Source organism: Propithecus coquereli, unplaced genomic scaffold, assembly GCF_000956105.1.
Source record: "Propithecus coquereli isolate 6110/MARCELLA unplaced genomic scaffold, Pcoq_1.0 Scaffold142, whole genome shotgun sequence".
NCBI lineage: Eukaryota > Metazoa > Chordata > Mammalia > Primates > Indriidae > Propithecus > Propithecus coquereli.
This window is the reverse complement of record NW_012138525.1, coordinates 2,886,635-2,904,056: the sequence shown is the minus strand read 5'-3', so window position 1 is coordinate 2,904,056 and position 17,422 is coordinate 2,886,635. Positions and strand designations below refer to the sequence as shown.

General features: G+C 44.4%; 1 protein-coding gene across 4 annotated transcripts in view; it reads left to right on the top strand.

Moving 5' to 3' along the window:
• Positions 1 to 17,422, top strand: part of FUBP3 (far upstream element (FUSE) binding protein 3) — a 54,009-nt gene that overhangs the window by 22,867 nt on the left and 13,720 nt on the right. For 3 of the 4 annotated variants that reach the window (XM_012639842.1, XM_012639844.1, XM_012639845.1), the window contains 9 exons: positions 3,989 to 4,022; positions 6,427 to 6,476; positions 6,889 to 6,960; positions 8,209 to 8,266; positions 10,286 to 10,448; positions 11,729 to 11,827; positions 14,555 to 14,659; positions 16,219 to 16,321; positions 17,138 to 17,238. In XM_012639842.1, the coding sequence (XP_012495296.1) occupies positions 3,989 to 4,022; positions 6,427 to 6,476; positions 6,889 to 6,960; positions 8,209 to 8,266; positions 10,286 to 10,448; positions 11,729 to 11,827; positions 14,555 to 14,659; positions 16,219 to 16,321; positions 17,138 to 17,238 (785 nt within the window). The remainder of the gene's footprint in view (positions 1 to 3,988; positions 4,023 to 6,426; positions 6,477 to 6,888; positions 6,961 to 8,208; positions 8,267 to 10,285; positions 10,449 to 11,728; positions 11,828 to 14,554; positions 14,660 to 16,218; positions 16,322 to 17,137; positions 17,239 to 17,422) is intronic. The other variant, XM_012639843.1, reaches the window with a different exon arrangement.

Here is a 17,422-nt window from a genome sequence, read left to right as displayed (position 1 = left end):
AACCTAGTACGGATGTATTATAAGACATGTAACTGAAATAAAAGTTTTATGAAATATTAAATATGTACCCTTATTATATAGGTACATTCTGTTTTCTGTTTCATTTTTTAATAAAACTGGTTGTGACCCCCATATTGATTTCATGAACACTGGCTTAATGAAAATAAAGCTTAGTGCTGTGAGTACAGTATCATAGAATTATTTTTCCTCTTAATGTCACTCCATTGCTCCTTGGGTCAGGCCTCAGATAGGTGCTTGTACTGGGGAGGAGGGGATGCAGGTCCTAATGCCATCCCTGTCCCTGGAGGTGAGGTTAGGTCTCTGATCAGGTAGCTCTGTCTCTGCCTTCCGAGCTAGACTCCAAGCTCCTTGAGGACAAAGATTACCTTGTTTACCATTTTTTCCCTGGGACCTGGCAAAGTGTTCAGCACCTGAAAGTCACTGACTTGTGGGGTGAAAAATGACCAAGAGAGTTACTGTCACAGAATTAAATAGTGATGGCGTTGAAAGCCCCGAGATAAAGGACAAGGCAATACGATGGGTGCAGAGTTCCCATGAGCACGACAGCTTTCCTGCGCACTGTTCTGGGGCTCAGGCTCGGGTATGACTGCGGCTTCCTCTTCCGTACAGTGGGACAGCATCTGCCCCCTGGGGAGGGCTCTCGTAGGAGTAAGTGAGTTTGTGCAGGAGAGACACCTAGAAAAGCTCCTGGTGTTGCTAGTGTTTGTATTCTTTTCCCCTCAGAAAAGCATGACAAGAGACTGCAGGCAAGAGCAATATGATTGAGATAAACTTGAATTTACTCTCACTTTTAAAAAAATAATAATTTGCACAATTAGTAACAAATTACTTCCCGAGGGCCTTTCAGCTAAACTCAGCTATCAGTGTTTCGTGGCCCTGGGGCGTGAGTTGCTGCCTAGAGCAAGGGAAGCCTTTGTATTGTCCCCAAATTGGCACAGCTCACTCACTGTGAGTGTTAGTGACTTGAGCTGGGATTGAGAGGGCACTGGCCAGAGTCAGAAGAAACCGGGAACCGAAGGAAGGGGCAGGGAGGAAGGATTGTTTACAAAAACTGAAGAAGACGTTTTGGTTTGTTTGTTTGTTTTTGCCAGTCATGTAGCAGCTACTGATATTTTCCCTTCCGACCAGCTCGGACACCTGCCCCTGGCCGGCGCCGTGCGTGCGGGGCCGGCCCGTGCTTCTGTTGCTTGGGCTTCAGGGGGATGGTGCAACTACTGAAACTGATGCATATCATAAAGTTGGGTACATTTCCCAGTGATAATTTGTTAGCATTTCTTTTGGGGGAAAAGAATGAAGTCTTTTTTCCTCCTCACTAATGGGAAAAAATGCATCTGACCACTTTTTTTAAAATTGTTTTTGAAATTGGCAGAGTATTACTATTGAGAAAGAATTTCGTATATTGTAGGATGACTTCTTTGAACTGCGAGAAGTTCATTTTTCCATACGTAGCCCAGGCGGCTTCCTATTACATGGTGTGCAAGATAAATGCGAAGTGCCCTGTGTGTGCTGGGATTGGGCTGAGGGAAGCTGAGGAGACAGGGTGAGGCGTTGTCGGCCAGCGTGCACCATTAGTGGAAGCAGGCTGATTTTGTTCAGTATGTTCCCCTTTTTTACAGTAAAATGACTGTAGTTCCATTCCACTGAACGTGATGGGTGTTCCCACCTGCTCTCCTCATTGCGAAGACTAAGGCGACGTTCCCGTTGCTGGAGTTGGGCCTAACAGTTTGCCATCTGAGTGTTCCACGCCCCTTCTCTAACTGCTGGTTTTCATTTTTAGGCACCAAAGGGGAATGTGTCTGAAGGGAATGAAACTTTAGACCCCATGTTTCAGCCTTGGACCACAGCACTTGCATAGAGGAGGGAGATGCTTCCTTCCTAAGCGTGCACCCATCAGAGTTGACTCTGGTGTTGAACCTGATTTCCTTTCAGGTGACGCGGCTCTCAGCAGCCCATCCGTTTGTGGGATGAAAGCGTGTGCACTGTCATCTCCAGTCGTTGTGAGCGCCTCCATTTGCGGCTGGCAGAAATGGTGTCGTGTGTGGTACCTATGACGTGTACTTGGACAACAAAAGGGAATCGTCATTTTTGTGACGGGCACAAAATTTCAAATGGCCTTTGAACAGGAGCCCACTGACTGTTCTTAGGAATCTTATTAAGTTCTTTACAGTAGCATGACCCTTTACTCTGTTTCTGTGGCTTTTCTGGCTGAGACAGAAATATCTGAAGTTCATTGGCTTTTTGATGTTTCTTACCAAGCAGCACAGTGGACCGGAGCCACAGTCTGGCCTCATCGCACTGGTTGAGGAATAAGCACCTCTCCTCTGTGTTCTCATCATTTAAGCATATTCTCGTTCCTCCGTCTTCAGTAGATCTGATGAAATTCTGTTGGTAATCAGGGAAGCTGAGCTTGGCCCATTGATAGGAACGACTAAGCAAACTGCTGTTGACGTCCTCCTTTAGTGTGTTTCTCTGTCTCCTCACTGCCTTAGGTGGTGGACGGGACATTCCTCTCACATCTCAGGGGCTGTGAGTCTATGATGAGAATTCCTTTCCTGAGCTGGTGGTTGTCCAGTTTTCATGTGAAATGGGAATCGTGAACACTACCTATCCCAAGCAAGAGCGTTTGTTATATTCAAACTGGATATGTAAACAGAAAATTGTAAGAGTCAATAAAGACCGTTCTCTTACCCCAGTCTCTTGTTATTCTGCTTATCTGAAGTAAGCAGATTAATAGTATATAGTGTCAATATTTTGGCAGCAGACCATTATCTTGCTATTGATCCACAAGAAATATGGTATTGACTCAGGAGCTTTGTTGACTTTTTGCTTGCATTGTTTCACTATGCCTTCTCCTTTTTAAATGTCAGAATCTGGTTTCTTTTCTTTTGTCTCCTTACTGTCTGGTCAGAGAATGACAGGGCTAAGTTTGAACAGAAAGAAGAGCAGTTGGACTTGTATATTTCAGATGTCAAACCATTTCACTCTTTGTCCTAAAGTTGATGTAATCGATCCTTTCCCGCTTATCTCATATCTATCCTTATAATTACTTTCCCCAAAGACATGTTTTCGAATGCTCCTTTTAGCATCTTGTAAGATTCATTCAGTTCTTTGTAATGTTTTGGATTTATATATATATATATATTTTTGTCTGCTGACTGTATTTCTTGAGCTGCATTTTCCAAAAGAGAAACACCACGGAATCATTTTTGCTGATGGCTGGTGAAGGAGACACTCATCAATAGCTGAAAGAGGAGAAACTGGAACAAAAAGCTTAGCTAAAGTGGTTTTGTGGGAATGTGATTACAGAGTTGGTTTTAATAATAGAGGCTGTTTGGCACTGTTGTCTCTGTGAAATGGGCTTGAAAGGCAGTTGCTCATTCTTGTCCACTGCGTGTGGACTGCTGTGGTGGGTCAGTGGAGAGGCCCGGGGAGGGAGGAGGCCAGATCCTCTCCTTGAGATGCTTATGGGGGGTGAGGGGGTCTCCTCCCCCATGGCCTGCAGGAACATATGTGCATGTTCTTAGTGACTACAGCTGCCATGGAGCAGTCCTTAACAATGCTTCTGAGGAGGTTAAATCTTCTCATTTGTTTTTAAAAGAGAGGGAAGGAACCCTCTCCATCTTTGCATTGAGTTTGGATCCAGAGCAGGAGGGAGGTAGGAAGTTAGAAGGATTTAGGCAAGCAGGATTTTCTCCCAGGCCTCTCAGCATGTGGACACACAGATCAATTTCTTATCCTGTGTTCAGCTGGACACTGGGTTAGAGACTGTGTTGATCAAGATGTCCCCTCCTGTTTCATATCGTATAACGCATTCATTTCAGCCACTGAGCCTAAATTACTGTTTGCTTTCTTTCTGCCTTTCTTCCACCCCCCCCACCCCCCGAAATGGTAAGAACTCGTATAAGGATGAAGTTAGTTTATCCGTGCTAATGCTTTGATTTTTCTTTTCTCTTTCTCTTTGCCACAGTAGGTAACCAGTTAGGGGCCTTGGTACATCAAAGGTAAGCAGTGGGTTATGTTTTATTATTTATTGATCATTTCTAATTGTTTATTGATCCACCATCTGTACTAGAGTGTTAGGAAGTCAGAGGTTGAGAATGTGAGAAACCATGGGCCAGATTTCTTTAAGACTGAAGTTTTTTGCTAGTCCTTTCCAAGACAGTATAAGCTCAAGGGATAAGCCGATATAGGGTATTAAAAATCATCCATTATTGTTCATAACTCAAAAGACTTTTAGAATGTTGGAGTCGCTCTCTGCTGATGTAATTTAATTTAAATGGAGAGAATGTGAAATTTTTCCTCCTGGTTTTATGATGTTCCCTGTGTTTTATGAATCCTTAGCCCCTTCACTTGAGAAAAGATGTCCTAAAGTGTGAGGTGTTGGGCTCTCCCAAGAGAATTCTCTGCGTGCTCAAGGAGTGTGGGAGGTAGCCAGTGGTCAGACTGGGAAGGCAGAAGCCAGCGTTCCCACCCCTGCCATGGTTATAGGGACTTACCAGGGAACCTTGGCAAAGTGCCCCAGTAATTCTTTGCCCCATTTCCTCTCATAGCCTTCAGTTAAATGTTGGGGATTTAGAAAGATGCAAAGACCTGAGCTTTTCCAAGTCCAGTCTGTGTAAGATAGGGTATTTGTGGTCACAGTGTCTTCCTTCAAAAAGGAAAAACTCTATGCCAATTTCTCTTCCAGATGAAATTTTGTGCTGTTTATCTGTTACTGTAACGTATTAGCCAGTGACCTTCACTACCAGCGATACAATTCTGTCATTTTGTATTCTACATAGACGCTTGGGAGTTTCTAGAAATCGCCATACATTAGTTAACCAAAACACTTATCCTGGGTTTTTTTTGCTGTTTGTTTGCTTTGTTTTGTTTGTTAATGAATTAAAATAATTTAAGTGAGGTGGTTGTTAGTATCAAGTGCTCACTTTTGCTATAAAGCCATAATTAGGATTTTACTTTTCAAAATGTTTATGCTTTGCGCATTAGACAAGTTTTAGCCTTGCATTTAGAATAGAACCTTTTCTGCCAGGAATCCCAAAGCAGTTTGTCTTGGTATGTTTCTTCCTCAGAGTCTGTTAAAATTGTTTCTGAGGGCCGAGCTTTGTGACATTTTGTATTACAGTAGCATTGAAGCCGCTCCAGTCAATTCCCAGCTAATATTTTCTGCGAGTAGATAACTGGTGCTACACAGGATGTGGGCAGCCACCTCCTGGCAACACGTATGGGAGTGCTGTCATCCGTCCCCACGGAATCGGGAAGCACACCCTGACAGGGACCCAACGTCTATCGCAGGATGCGTTAGACCAGCGAGGCTTGGCATCAACATCCACAGTTATGAATAATCTGGGAATTGCCTGGTTTGGGGGAGACCACATATATCCCGACAGGTAGAGAGAATCCCTCCCCATGCACGAGCCTGAGGACGTACGCCACACAAGGAGACTGTTTGCTCCCATCACAGTGATGCCGTGGCAAGTGCTATTTATGCTGCTGCATTTCTTCTAAGTGCTGCACTTTCCCTAAAAACATGCACTTATTCAATCCTTCCGTGATGGGTAAAAAATCCAGCTGTGTGAGAGATGTTTAAAAATGCTTGCCTTTTTTTTTTTTCCTTCAACTACTTGCGTTTAGCTTCCTCCTAAGGTAAATGTTTAGATTTAATTGCTTTCTGGGGTGTTGGGCAAATTGGATATTGTCCACAATACACTGTATAGCAAATTTGAAGGTTTGTCTCAAAGAGCCAGTGCAGTGGTTGTTTAAAAAAAAAAAGAGGCACATAATGGATGGTATAGCATTTAACAGAAGTACCTTGTAAGAGTGAGTGAGGTAATTATTCTGTCCTGGTCAACACTGATTAGGCCTCTGTTGGATGCTGGTTCCATTTGGAACATCTGACCTGAAAAGACATAGATAAATTTGAGAGAGGCCGGAAAACAATAAAAAGATTGGGAAACAAGGAATGTTGCAGAAAGTTGAGTATCTCTTCATCTAGAGAGGACACCATAATAGAAGTCTAAACATCTCCCAGAACCCCAGAGGGTCTGTAAGTGTCCTGGGATTAATGACCTATTTGCTGGAGAGGCCCTAACAACATCTAAGTTAAGCAGCACTGAGAGGAGCTGTGTGAAGAGAGGGCCGTTATTAGAGGGGTTGATGGTTTAATGAAAAACCAGAGGTTTCTTCCTCTGACATAAGGAGATGGGAGGCCTAAATCTCTTCAGAAGTGATTGACCAAAGGGTTCATTAAATGACACTCTTTGTAGATGGTTGTGTATATTGGCCAAATTGACGTGATTTATTTTAAACTTTTGTTCTGCAACATTGCCGATATGGGCAGTTTGGGGACTTACAATGGCTGTAAAATTCTGTGTTCTACATTTTTTCCAAAATGTTCTTTATTTTTAGGGCGGTAATAACAGAAGAATTCAAAGTGCCTGATAAAATGGTTGGATTTAGTAAGTACCTGCATTATCTACTTTTCCCCTAATTGCTGTCCTTTTTTGTGGGTTTTTTTTTTTCTTTTTAATCTCTGTCTTGTGTCACCTGTAGTAGAATGCTTTTCATGTGGTGTTCCCTGCACATCTCTCTCCAGGCTGAGGGAGAAACCAGAGCTTTGGGCTGTGGATCTCCCCCCTCCCCAGTCCCCCACCTCTCCTTGCTTCAGCTGGAAGACCCTATGCCTGTCTGCTGTGTTGCACATAGAATTTTGCTGCTGTAATGCCCAAAGAGTTGACATGGGTTTACTGAGGCCAACTTGATTTGTTGTACTATGAGCCACGTATAATGGTTTTTGGAATTAATTAGTCATTTGTACCTGGTTAAATAGGGGATGGGGGGCATATTCTGACCTTGTTCAATTTGTTTCAGTTATCGGCAGGGGAGGTGAGCAGATTTCACGGATTCAAGCAGAATCTGGTTGCAAGATTCAGATTGCTTCTGGTAAGGGCGGCTTTTTTTTAACAGATCTCAATTTGCTAGAAAATAATATTTTGCAAAATTTCCCAGATTCAGTAGCTTTGCCTCTTGCTTAGAAGTTTAGGGGCTTGGGTAAGTATATGCGATTGGTGTTTTCTTTGCAGTTCTGGAGTTGAGCTCCCAGATGAGAACCAGAATGATCAGAGCAAAAGCAGGCCAAGAAACAAGGCCTCTGATCTGGCTTTTAGGGTATACTCTCCTGCAGTTTTGTGGCCAGGTGTGGCCCCTTCCCAAACACCTGCTGCTCTAGGACCTGAGTTTTCTGCACCAGAATGTTATGCCTGCAGGAGTCCTAGGGCTTTGGGGTCACTCCTGGGAACTGCATGCCAGTTCCCCTGGATTAGACTGTCCCTCCCCCGCGTGGGAAGAGGACACTGCGGTTCTGGCGGAATTAGCACGTGTGAAACACGGGTCAGGACCTGTCCCAGTGGAGTTCATTATGGAGAAAGAGGTTGAAGAACAATTTTTATTTTATTTTTAGTTTTGTTGTCTAACTTGAGTTTGACCTCTTCATTGTGGAAGAACAGGTTTGAAGGACATTTGACTAGAGAAATGTTTATCATTTTAAAAGATACTTGTTACAATGTCTTGAAGGCAGTAACTACTGTTAGCTATTTCTCTTTCATTTTTTTGAGGAATGACTTTAAGAAGCAGTTTTTTTTAGGAAGAAAGCAAAGCATCATGTGAGGTGTTAGAAAGTAAGATTTTCCTTTCTTGTCAAATGGCCCAGAACCAGTTCCACATAGATGTCACTGATCTCTTAGGATATTCATGCAGTGACTGGTCATGATCCTAATGTGCATATCATTAAATTCCTTACCAGTGTACCTGGTTTGTTTGCTGTGTGCAGATGACCATTACACTACTGCATATATGGAGAAACTGGAGAACAGCGTGATAAAGTGAACTCAGGCAGTTCCTAGCACATGAGTGGGTCAGAGTGAAGCAGAATCCGGTAGTGAGGACCACTCGCAAACCTCTGTGTCCTTCCCGCTTCCCCTGCCAGACTTGTTTCCACTTTGGGAACCTAGGGTGCAGCTACCAGCTTAATATTCTATCCACAATCAGAAGCAAACTGTCTTTTTCTGGGAGACTGGGCTTCTTTGGGGCTAGTGTAGGAGCCAGCTCCAGAGAGAATCTATACACAGAGGCAAAGGCACACGGCTGCCTGGTGCTCACCAACACACCTCGTCTTCTTGATTCTTCTTATAGAGAGTTCTGGGATTCCAGAGAGGCCCTGTGTACTTACCGGAACCCCAGAAAGTATTGAGTAAGTTTATTTTATTTACTTTTTCCTTTCACTCTTCTTCTTCCTTCCCCACATGGGGAGAAATGGAAGGGCAAAACTGTTATTGAACACTGTCGATCTATGCTGCAGTCTGGCCACACAAGCAGATGCTTCTATAGGAAAAAAATCTGGGAGGTTGCTATGCCAGGGGACTTTTTCTGTTACCTTAAATACGCAGGGTGTCACCTTTTCTCCAAACCCTACAGAATTTGTCATAGCAGTCATAATGTCTTCATAAACCAGGGTCTTAAGAGTGTACATTCACTCCACCTGAACGCTCTAATCAACTTACTTCTTCCTTGTTAACACCTCCTTTACCTGAGCAGGTCTGGATTAGTAAGTCTGTCACTTTGTGAACTGCTGAGAATCCTGGTACCAGCTCTTTGGCCTGGGGCTGATCCCATTACCCTTCTGATATTTGTGAACCAAATGAATAGACTCTTCGTGGCCTTGGCTCCATTCAGAGGGCTGTACGGACCAGCAAGAAGGTGTCTTGACTTTTGGGGCCCTTGCAACAGCCTTCAGACTAGCATTGCTTTTCTACTCTGGTACACACATGCTCAGAGCCTTGTGCCAGATGCAGGCCCTCTGGAAAGGGGCGTACTGACTTAGTCTGCTCACTTTCCTTTTTCAATCTACAGAGTAGCGTTGCCTTTGGGAACAGGGTGCTAAGATTATGTCTGGCTCAATAGATAGGGTTGTTTTATTGTTTCCATTTCTCAGGGAGTCTAGATGAGTTTAAATTCTCTTGTTCTGCTGTAACATTGCAAGCAGTGAACCAGAATAAATATTGCTGGCAGGTGTACATTATAGGGCAAGCTGGATGGTATTGCTGGAGTCAAGGCAGTTTTCTTCCAACACAGGTTAATCTAGTACACAAGCAAAATATTAAAAAGCTGCTGTAACTGAGAAGATACATGAAGCTGATTCTGTACACAAAGACTCAAGACTACAAAAGGCAACATCCGTTTCCTACCTTTCTTTTCTTTCTTCCTTCTCTTCTAACCATTCCTGCTTTGTGTCCACCCAAGGAGTGGAGACACTGGGATTATAACTTCAGGAGCAAACAGTTTCATTTTCTTCAGTGAGCTGTGCAGCCAGCCTGTTTAGTAGCTGAGTTCTTCTCTATTAGAGGAACCAAAAATCAGATTGTGTGTGGCGATATAGAGAATAAGTACTGCAAATAACAGCCAGAGGGGATTCTGGTGCAGAAAAGGAAAGTGGCCCAGCAGATGACCTTGGTGGTCTGGGTTGTGCTGTCACAACATTGCAGTTGCCCTCCCCCCCCACCAAGTAAACCAGCACGAATAGCATGACACGTGAAACACAGGGTCCTGATTTGCCGACATGACAAGCACAAAGCAGGTGTCTGAGTGCCCAGCTGCATCTGACACTGCCTCCCCCTTTTCCCGCCTCTCAAAACCAGACTGGTGGTTTGCAGCCTTAGCTTAGGAGTCAGAGAGCAGTGTTGTTGGGTGTGGAGAAGAACCCTGGAGGGCGGGAGTCCCGGCGAGTACTAACCCTTGCTTTCTTCCTTCCCTTCTTTCTCATTACTCTCTCTCTCTTGCCCATATTTAACAAATGTGTGTTGAGCGCATACTGTGTGAGAAGGTTTATGCTGGATCGGGGAACAGAGAGATGTGCTAAGGGATAAAATGTGGTCTCTGCTACCAGAGCAGCTGTCGCTCTACCTGGAGACAACACGTTTGTAGAGACACAAGCATGAGCAGAGGCAGACTTGAAAGGGGTTGTGTCTGGCAGCAGCCTGCTCATCGAGGCTCCGCGTTGGTACGCTGGTATCATGTTATGTTGTTTTTAAATTCCAGCCGAGTAGCTTGGTGGATGGCACAGAGACCTCCCGGGCTGTGGGGGCAGGAGCTGGAGCTGGATGGAGGGCTACCTTGACTCCTTCGGGGTTTCCCCTGGTGCTGTTTCCCTTTCTTGTGCACCCAGCGCGTTCGTTTAATGCTGATTCTCTCGTGGTTCTTTTCCCTCCCAAAGACAAGCCAAACGGCTCCTGGGGCAGATTGTGGACCGCTGTCGGAATGGACCTGGCTTTCATAATGACATAGACGGCAACAGCACAATCCAGGAGATTCTTATTCCCGCGTCTAAAGTGGGTCTGGTCATTGGCAAAGGAGGGGAGACAATAAAGCAGTTGCAGGTGCGTGAGCCTGGAGCGGCGCAGAGCAGAGCGGCTGCCCAGTCTGGGGGGTTTGGTCAGGGTGGACTTGCCCTAGCTGGGCGGGCCTTGCACACCGTGGTGCTGAGACTCCGTCCGAACCTCTGCGCACGTGGTTCCACGGTCAACCGGGAGAGGCTTCCTTCCCGCATTCGACAGACAGATTCTGAACATGTACCAGGCCTGATGCCAAGTACTGGGCAGGTGTGCCCTGGCAGGGGTCCCCGTGAACTTTCCGCAACCATTGTGGCGATGAAGCTCTGTGAGCATTGCTTCTTACATCAGAGGACAGCAGCTCACAGCAAAGTACAGTGTCTGGCGTCGGGCTCGGACCCAGCACTCCCACTCATTAGCTGAGTCGTCATAAATATGCTTAGTCTCTTTTTGAAGGCTCAGGGTCCTTGTCTGTAAAAAAGGGTAAGTGCTGGCCTCACTGTTGTAATGAAGCTGAAATAATGTCCATGCTTCTGTTTTTTATATAAGAGCCTATTACTTAGTGCTCCATAAACAGAAGCCCTCATCTGAGACACTTAGGGCCAAACATGTTTCAGAATTTCATACCCCCAGCAAGTTCCAGGGCTGTACCCTGAAATCAAATGCATATTTCTGTAGCTAAACACAACCATAGTCAGACTTAATGAGAGAAACGATAGAAATACACTTACATGAGTTCAGTTCTGCTGCCAAATTAGTTATGAACAAACTCTTATTTTAAAGCCGTGGGGCTTTTGCAGTCGCAAGTAAGGGGTTGTGACTTGCCTTGCATGCTCTCATGACCCAGTCCTCGGATCCTGGTTATGAGGATGACATCCTAGCGTAGAATCTAAGAGCTTGGGATTGGGATCCCAGCTCTGGATCCTTGGGCAGCATACTCTCAGTGCCCTCTTCATCCGTGAAGTGGGCAGATGGTGACACTTCACTCATAGGTCTTCAAAAGTTTTAATCAGATAATGTTAAGAGTCCTCAGCTCAGTGTGTAGCATTCGATAAAAGTAGCTCATTAATGCTCAGGTATTCTAAGCGCTGGAAAAAGAGGAAAGAGGATTGTTTGGGAGATGGTTTATGTATCCCGTTTGGACGTGATCTGCGTGGCCTGTATGTCTGCCTTCACAGAAGCCACCTGCATGGTGTCAGGGTCAGCAGTGCCTGGTGATAGGTGGCACATGGGCTTACTGTGGACATGACCTGACCCAGTCCAGCTTCCTGTGCTGTCCTGTGTTCTCACTCTTGACAGTGAGGGCTGTGCTGTTGTGTTCCCCGCAGGAGCGGACAGGTGTGAAGATGGTTATGATCCAGGATGGCCCGTTGCCCACAGGAGCAGACAAGCCCCTTCGCATCACTGGAGACCCATTCAAAGTACAGGTAGGACAGAAACTGTGGATTGGGTGAGTCCTGGATGTGGGGCTGTCACTTGGTGATAGCCTGGAGCTTTTGTCTTACTCAAATAATTGTAAAACTGGATGTTCCTTTGTTAAGGTAAGCTGTTATCCTGCATGAAGTTTGGTGATGAAAAGAATCTGGGGTTGTGCTGCCCAATACTGGAGCCACTAGCCACATGTGGCTATTTAAATTAAATAAAAATACCTCATTTGTACTGGCCATACTTAGGTGCTCAGCAATGAGCATGAGGTTGGTGGTGATTGTTTTGGACAGACCATTTCCATCGGTGCAGAAATTTTGTCAGATGGTGCTGATCAGGTGCAATTTTGATTTGCTGACCTATGGCCAGCTTAGACGCAGCTTCTGTTTGGCTTTTATTTGCTTGTTCTCTCTCTCTCGGTCCATTTTGCAAGCCCTTCAGCTGGGTTGGAGGTGAGCATTGGTGCCAGAGCCACACAAGTGTATGTGTGCCCTCGTAGCAGGCGTCCTGTGGCCTGAGCTCCCAGGGAAGACAGCCCCACTGGCTGAAAGCAGTAAGGGGCTTAGTTCTCAATACCCTGGAGTGGTCCTACCCTTCCAACTCTTGCTGGTATAGGAATGCAAGTGGGCTGTGAGTGTGTAGGACTATGTCTGTCCTCAGTGAGATAGAAATGCACTTTTTTCTGCTACCTGCAGCCTACTTTGCCATTGCTGCATTCAGAGTAGCTCCAGGGTGACGCACTTTGGTGAGCCAAGCTACCACCAACAGCCAGTCCTCTCTGGGAGCATTGGGGTTTGATCCAGTGAAGGTTACCAGTCCCTGGCAAAATATTTCCCCCAATTCTGAACCCTACCATTCGGCTAAACTGATCAAGTTACACCTGTAAAATAATAGTTTTAGAACAGAATTGAGGGCAGTGGTAGACACGATCCTGTCCCGCATCCTACACTTCCTTCAAGCCAGGGTCCCCTGTGTGCCTGCCTCCCCGAAAGCTTCCACCCTTCTTTCAGTGTAAACAGGCAGGCTTTTTAAAAATCAGATTGCATCTCATCTTTCCTCACTTCGCTTGTGCGGTCCAGCTCATGATCTCCATGGCATGATGCTCCGAACCTGGGAAGGCTGGGTGGGATGCAGAGTGCCTGCCTCCTGGCACCCCTCCCCACTGCCTTCTCCATGACAGCCTTTGAGGTTGTCTTTTGTAGGAAAAAAACTACACTCAAAAAGTCTGTCATTGATGTTTCATAAATTTGCAGGAAAATAATTTTTACTTACCGTTTTTAGTATTTTTTTAATTTAAAAACTATGTGTGTTCTACATTACTTGACAGAAGCAGTCTGCCATATTTGGGGTAAATTGTTGGTGTTTTTCTCTCTCCAACTTTTTGTTATGAAGAACTTTGAACATCCAGAAAAGTTAAAAAGATAGTACAGTGAGCACCTGTGTATCTCCTCCACCTAACATTTTGCCATGTGTGCACGCATGTGTGTTTTCTTTACCATTTGTAAGTAAGTGGTAGATGTTATGACTCTCTACCCCTAAATCCTTAGCATGTGTCGCCTAAGAAATAATCAGGCCTAAGAAAACCAACTAATGCCATAACATTATCTAACATCTAGTCCATACTCACATTTCTCCAAATGTCCTAAGACGTTAATTGCTGTTTGGGATTGGTTTTGTTTTTTCCAGACCCAGGATTCAGTCTGTTCCCACGTTACCGTGAGTTGTTAGGTCCAGTAGGTCTTCCGTGCAGACTCCTGTGAGGCTGGTGCTGCTGTGGGCTGGCCAGCGTGCAAGGGTAGACTGGACAAGGTGCTTTCTTTTGGGAGAGGACAGTTGAATCTACCTCACGTGCGGTCGGATCAATGAGGAAGTCTTGCCAGTCGGTTATAGAAATAAGAATTTTGAGAGCCAGAGCTATGTTCACGTTTCCTGGCTTGTTTTTTTTCTCTTCCTTCTCTGGAGTACCTCTGTGACGTGCAGCCTTGGCAAAGTCCTCTCTCTCATGGACCTGCCCTCAGTGGGAGTTCTCAGACCACCCTCCCTGCTAGAAAGAAATGGCATCGACACACCCGGAGGCCGGGTGCAGTGGCTCACGCCTGTAATCCTAGCTCTCTGGGAGGCCGAGGCGGGCGGATTGTTTGAGCTCAGGAGTTCGAGACCAGCCTGAGCAAGAGCGAGACCCCGTCTCTACTAAAATTAGAAAGAAATTAACTGGACAACTAAAAATATATAGAAAAAATTAGCCGGGCATAGTGGCGCATGCCTGTAGTCCCAGCTATTCGGGAGGCTGAGGCAGGAGGATCGCTTGAGCCCAGGAGTTTGAGGTTGCTGTGAGCGAGGCTGACGCCACGGCACTCACTCTAGCCCAAGCAAAAAGAGTGAGACTCTGTCTCAAAAAAAAAAAAAAAAAAGACACCCGGGAGCAATAGGAATTGATTTCTGACCACACACAGATGTACTGACCCAACTGTGGCTTAAATGAAGGTGGACCCTTATCTGTATGGACATGTTGGGCAGTGTGAAGAAAACATCATTTAAGATTTGATATAAACATCCCTCAGTGGCAGCCTTCCCATGTCCCATCAGTAATAAGTGAGTTCTCCCACAGCTGAGCGCCTTCTGAATCTTTAAGCACAAGTTGGGAGGGTTCGATCTTGAAATTTCACCCGGTATCATGTCTTTTTTTAGGATTTTTTTCCCCATAATGCCTTTTATTTGTGTTTATGCAGCAAGCAAGAGAAATGGTACTAGAAATCGTCCGGGAAAAAGACCAGGCTGACTTTCGAGGTGTACGTGGTGATTTCAACTCCCGAATGGGTGGAGGCAGTATAGAGGTATGCTTAAATTACAGGTTAGTAGGCAAGTGATTAGGGTTAAAGTTGTAGGTCACATTTCTATTAGCTCTTTAGCCTGAGCAAGTTATTTAACTTCTGTCTCATCTGGGAAACCGTTAGAATATGCTCACTTCCCAGGGTGGGTGTGAGGACGGACTGGGACAGAGTCAGCCCACACTTAGGGAGCACTTCAGAGCATGGGGGCTGTTCCCCCTGATTTTGGGTTGTTTTCTTTAAAGGTTAGCCTGCTGCCCAGGTGAAGACCAAAGACCAGGTTTTCTTGGCAATCTGTGTCATGATTGTATCAAACTTGGCAACCTGTTTTATTGATGAGGTTGAAATGGGATCAAAATCTACCCTTTTGTTTTGTTTTGTTTTCTCTTTCCTCTTCTTTCATTCTTTTTTTTTTTTTTTTTGAGTAGAGACGGAGGTCGTCTTGCTCTTGCTCAGGCTGGTCCAAACTCCTGAGCTCAAATGATCCGTCTACCTTGCCCTCCCAGAGTGCTAGGATTATAGGTGTGAGCCACCGCGCCCGGCCAAAATCTATCCTGAAGAGTGGAATTTTGGTATATACTGCAACATGCAAACAATGTGCTTAGTACAGTAAGCCAGATATAGGAGGACAAATGGTGTGATTCCACTTACCAGGGGTACTTAGAACAAGCGAATTCAGAGAGACAGAAAGTAGAATAGAAGTTATGAGATGCTGGGGGAAAGAGAAGTTATTCTTTAATGGATACAGAACTGTTGGGGTGCTGAAAACGTTTTGGGTGTAGATAGACAGTGGTGATGGTTACACAGCATCGTGAATGATTTAGTGCCACTGAATTGTATACTTACAAATGGTTAAGTTATAAATATTATGTGTATTTTACCACAATTTTTAAAAATGGAAAAAACATTTTAAAGAACCACTAGTATAATCAATGTATATGATAGATTTGTGCTTATTTTGTAGACTTTGGAAGGTAAAGGTACCATTTTTAATCTTTTATTTGTCTATAAGGTTTATTTTTGCATTACTTCATTTTTATAACTATTTTTGGTCAAATCTCAGATGTATTGGATTCATTTAATGGTCAACAATGCAATCATCTACCACAATATTGTTCCTAAAAGGAAAAAAATGCTTTATTGTATCATCTCCAGGAATGCACTATAATAAAAACCAAGTTGTCTGTTAAAAAAAATCTGTCCTTGGCCAGGTATGGTATCTCATGCCTGCAATTCTAGCACTCTGGGAGGCCTAGGCAGGAGGATTGCTTGAGGTCAGGAGTTCAAGACCAGCCTGAGCAAGAGCGAGACCCCATCTCTACTAAAAATAGAAAAATTAGTCAGGTGTAGTGGCATGGGCCTGTAGTCCCAGCCACTTGCGAGGCTGAGGCAGGAGGATCGCTTGAGCCCAGGAGTTTGAGGTTGCTGTGAACTAAGCTGATGCCACAACATGCTAGCCTGGGTGACAGAGAAAGACTCTATCTCAAAAAAGAAAAAAAAAATCCTTTAAAAAAAAAGACAGCTTTACAAAAAGCTCTGATGAGGTTTGGTTTCTCTGTGCGTAGGTGTCCGTGCCTAGGTTTGCTGTTGGGATTGTAATAGGAAGAAACGGGGAAATGATCAAAAAGATCCAGAATGATGCCGGTGTGAGGATTCAGTTTAAACCAGGTTGGTTTTGATTATTTTCAAAAATCCTTAGTGCCAGGAAGATTTATACAACACTTAACAAGACATTGTTATTAGCTCATGTTTATGATCCCTTTGTTTCTCTTTTTTGCAACGTTCTGCTACCAGATTACCAATCTAAATTTCTTCTCCTAGCCTGGTTTCTCTCTTTGGATATATGATGGCTCGGTCACCTTTCTCCAGAATGGTTTCCAGGCCTTTTTTTTCCCTTGGACTAGTAAAAAGCATAGCATTTTCACCTTTTGATTTTGCCAAGTAAAGTCTTTTCAAATAGTAACACCATCTATTGTTATGATTTTATAAAATTAGAGATCATTTAAAACCACCCAAAAAGGACGTATATCTCAGAATAAAGACTGATTTTAAAGTTTTGTACATTTACCTTTATGAGCAGAATTTTTTTTTTTTTTTTTTACCTCCCCACCATGAGCAGAATTTTTTATATTGTCTGAAGTCAAGAAAGCTCTGATGGGCTAAATTTTGGAAATTATTGCCATTAGCTCTACTCTGTTTTCCCTGGCTTTTTTAATTCAAGTTTTGTTTTATTTGTTTAATAATATCTTTTTAAATGGCTATAATTATATAAGAAATGAATATTGACCTAGAACGTGCAAAAAGATGTAATCATACACATTGCCTTATCAGGCAAACCACTCCAAAAGAGTTCCTGGAGCTGGTGATATTCTTATTTCCTGTTTTGGTACTGCTGGTAAGAATATTGGTTATGAATCACGTTGACCTTTGTTTCCTTCTAATGTTGGGCTTTTTCCTTATCCCACCCCTCACCTGGTTCTGCAGATGATGGGATCAGTCCAGAGAGAGCTGCACAGGTCATGGGCCCTCCGGATCGGTGTCAGCATGCAGCACACATCATCAACGAGCTGATCCTTACAGCCCAGGTGGGTCCGGCTCTCGGAAGTTCAGATCTCTCAACCAAAAAAGTAGAGAGTGCTACACGGGCTCTCAGGGCAGCACCACAGAGCAGTGACCCCTCTCAAGTCACGTTGGAAACCAGCGGCTTCTCTACGTCTGCCTCTTATTCCTGCTAGTTTATTACTCTCCTCCCTTTATTGCCCCCCAGAA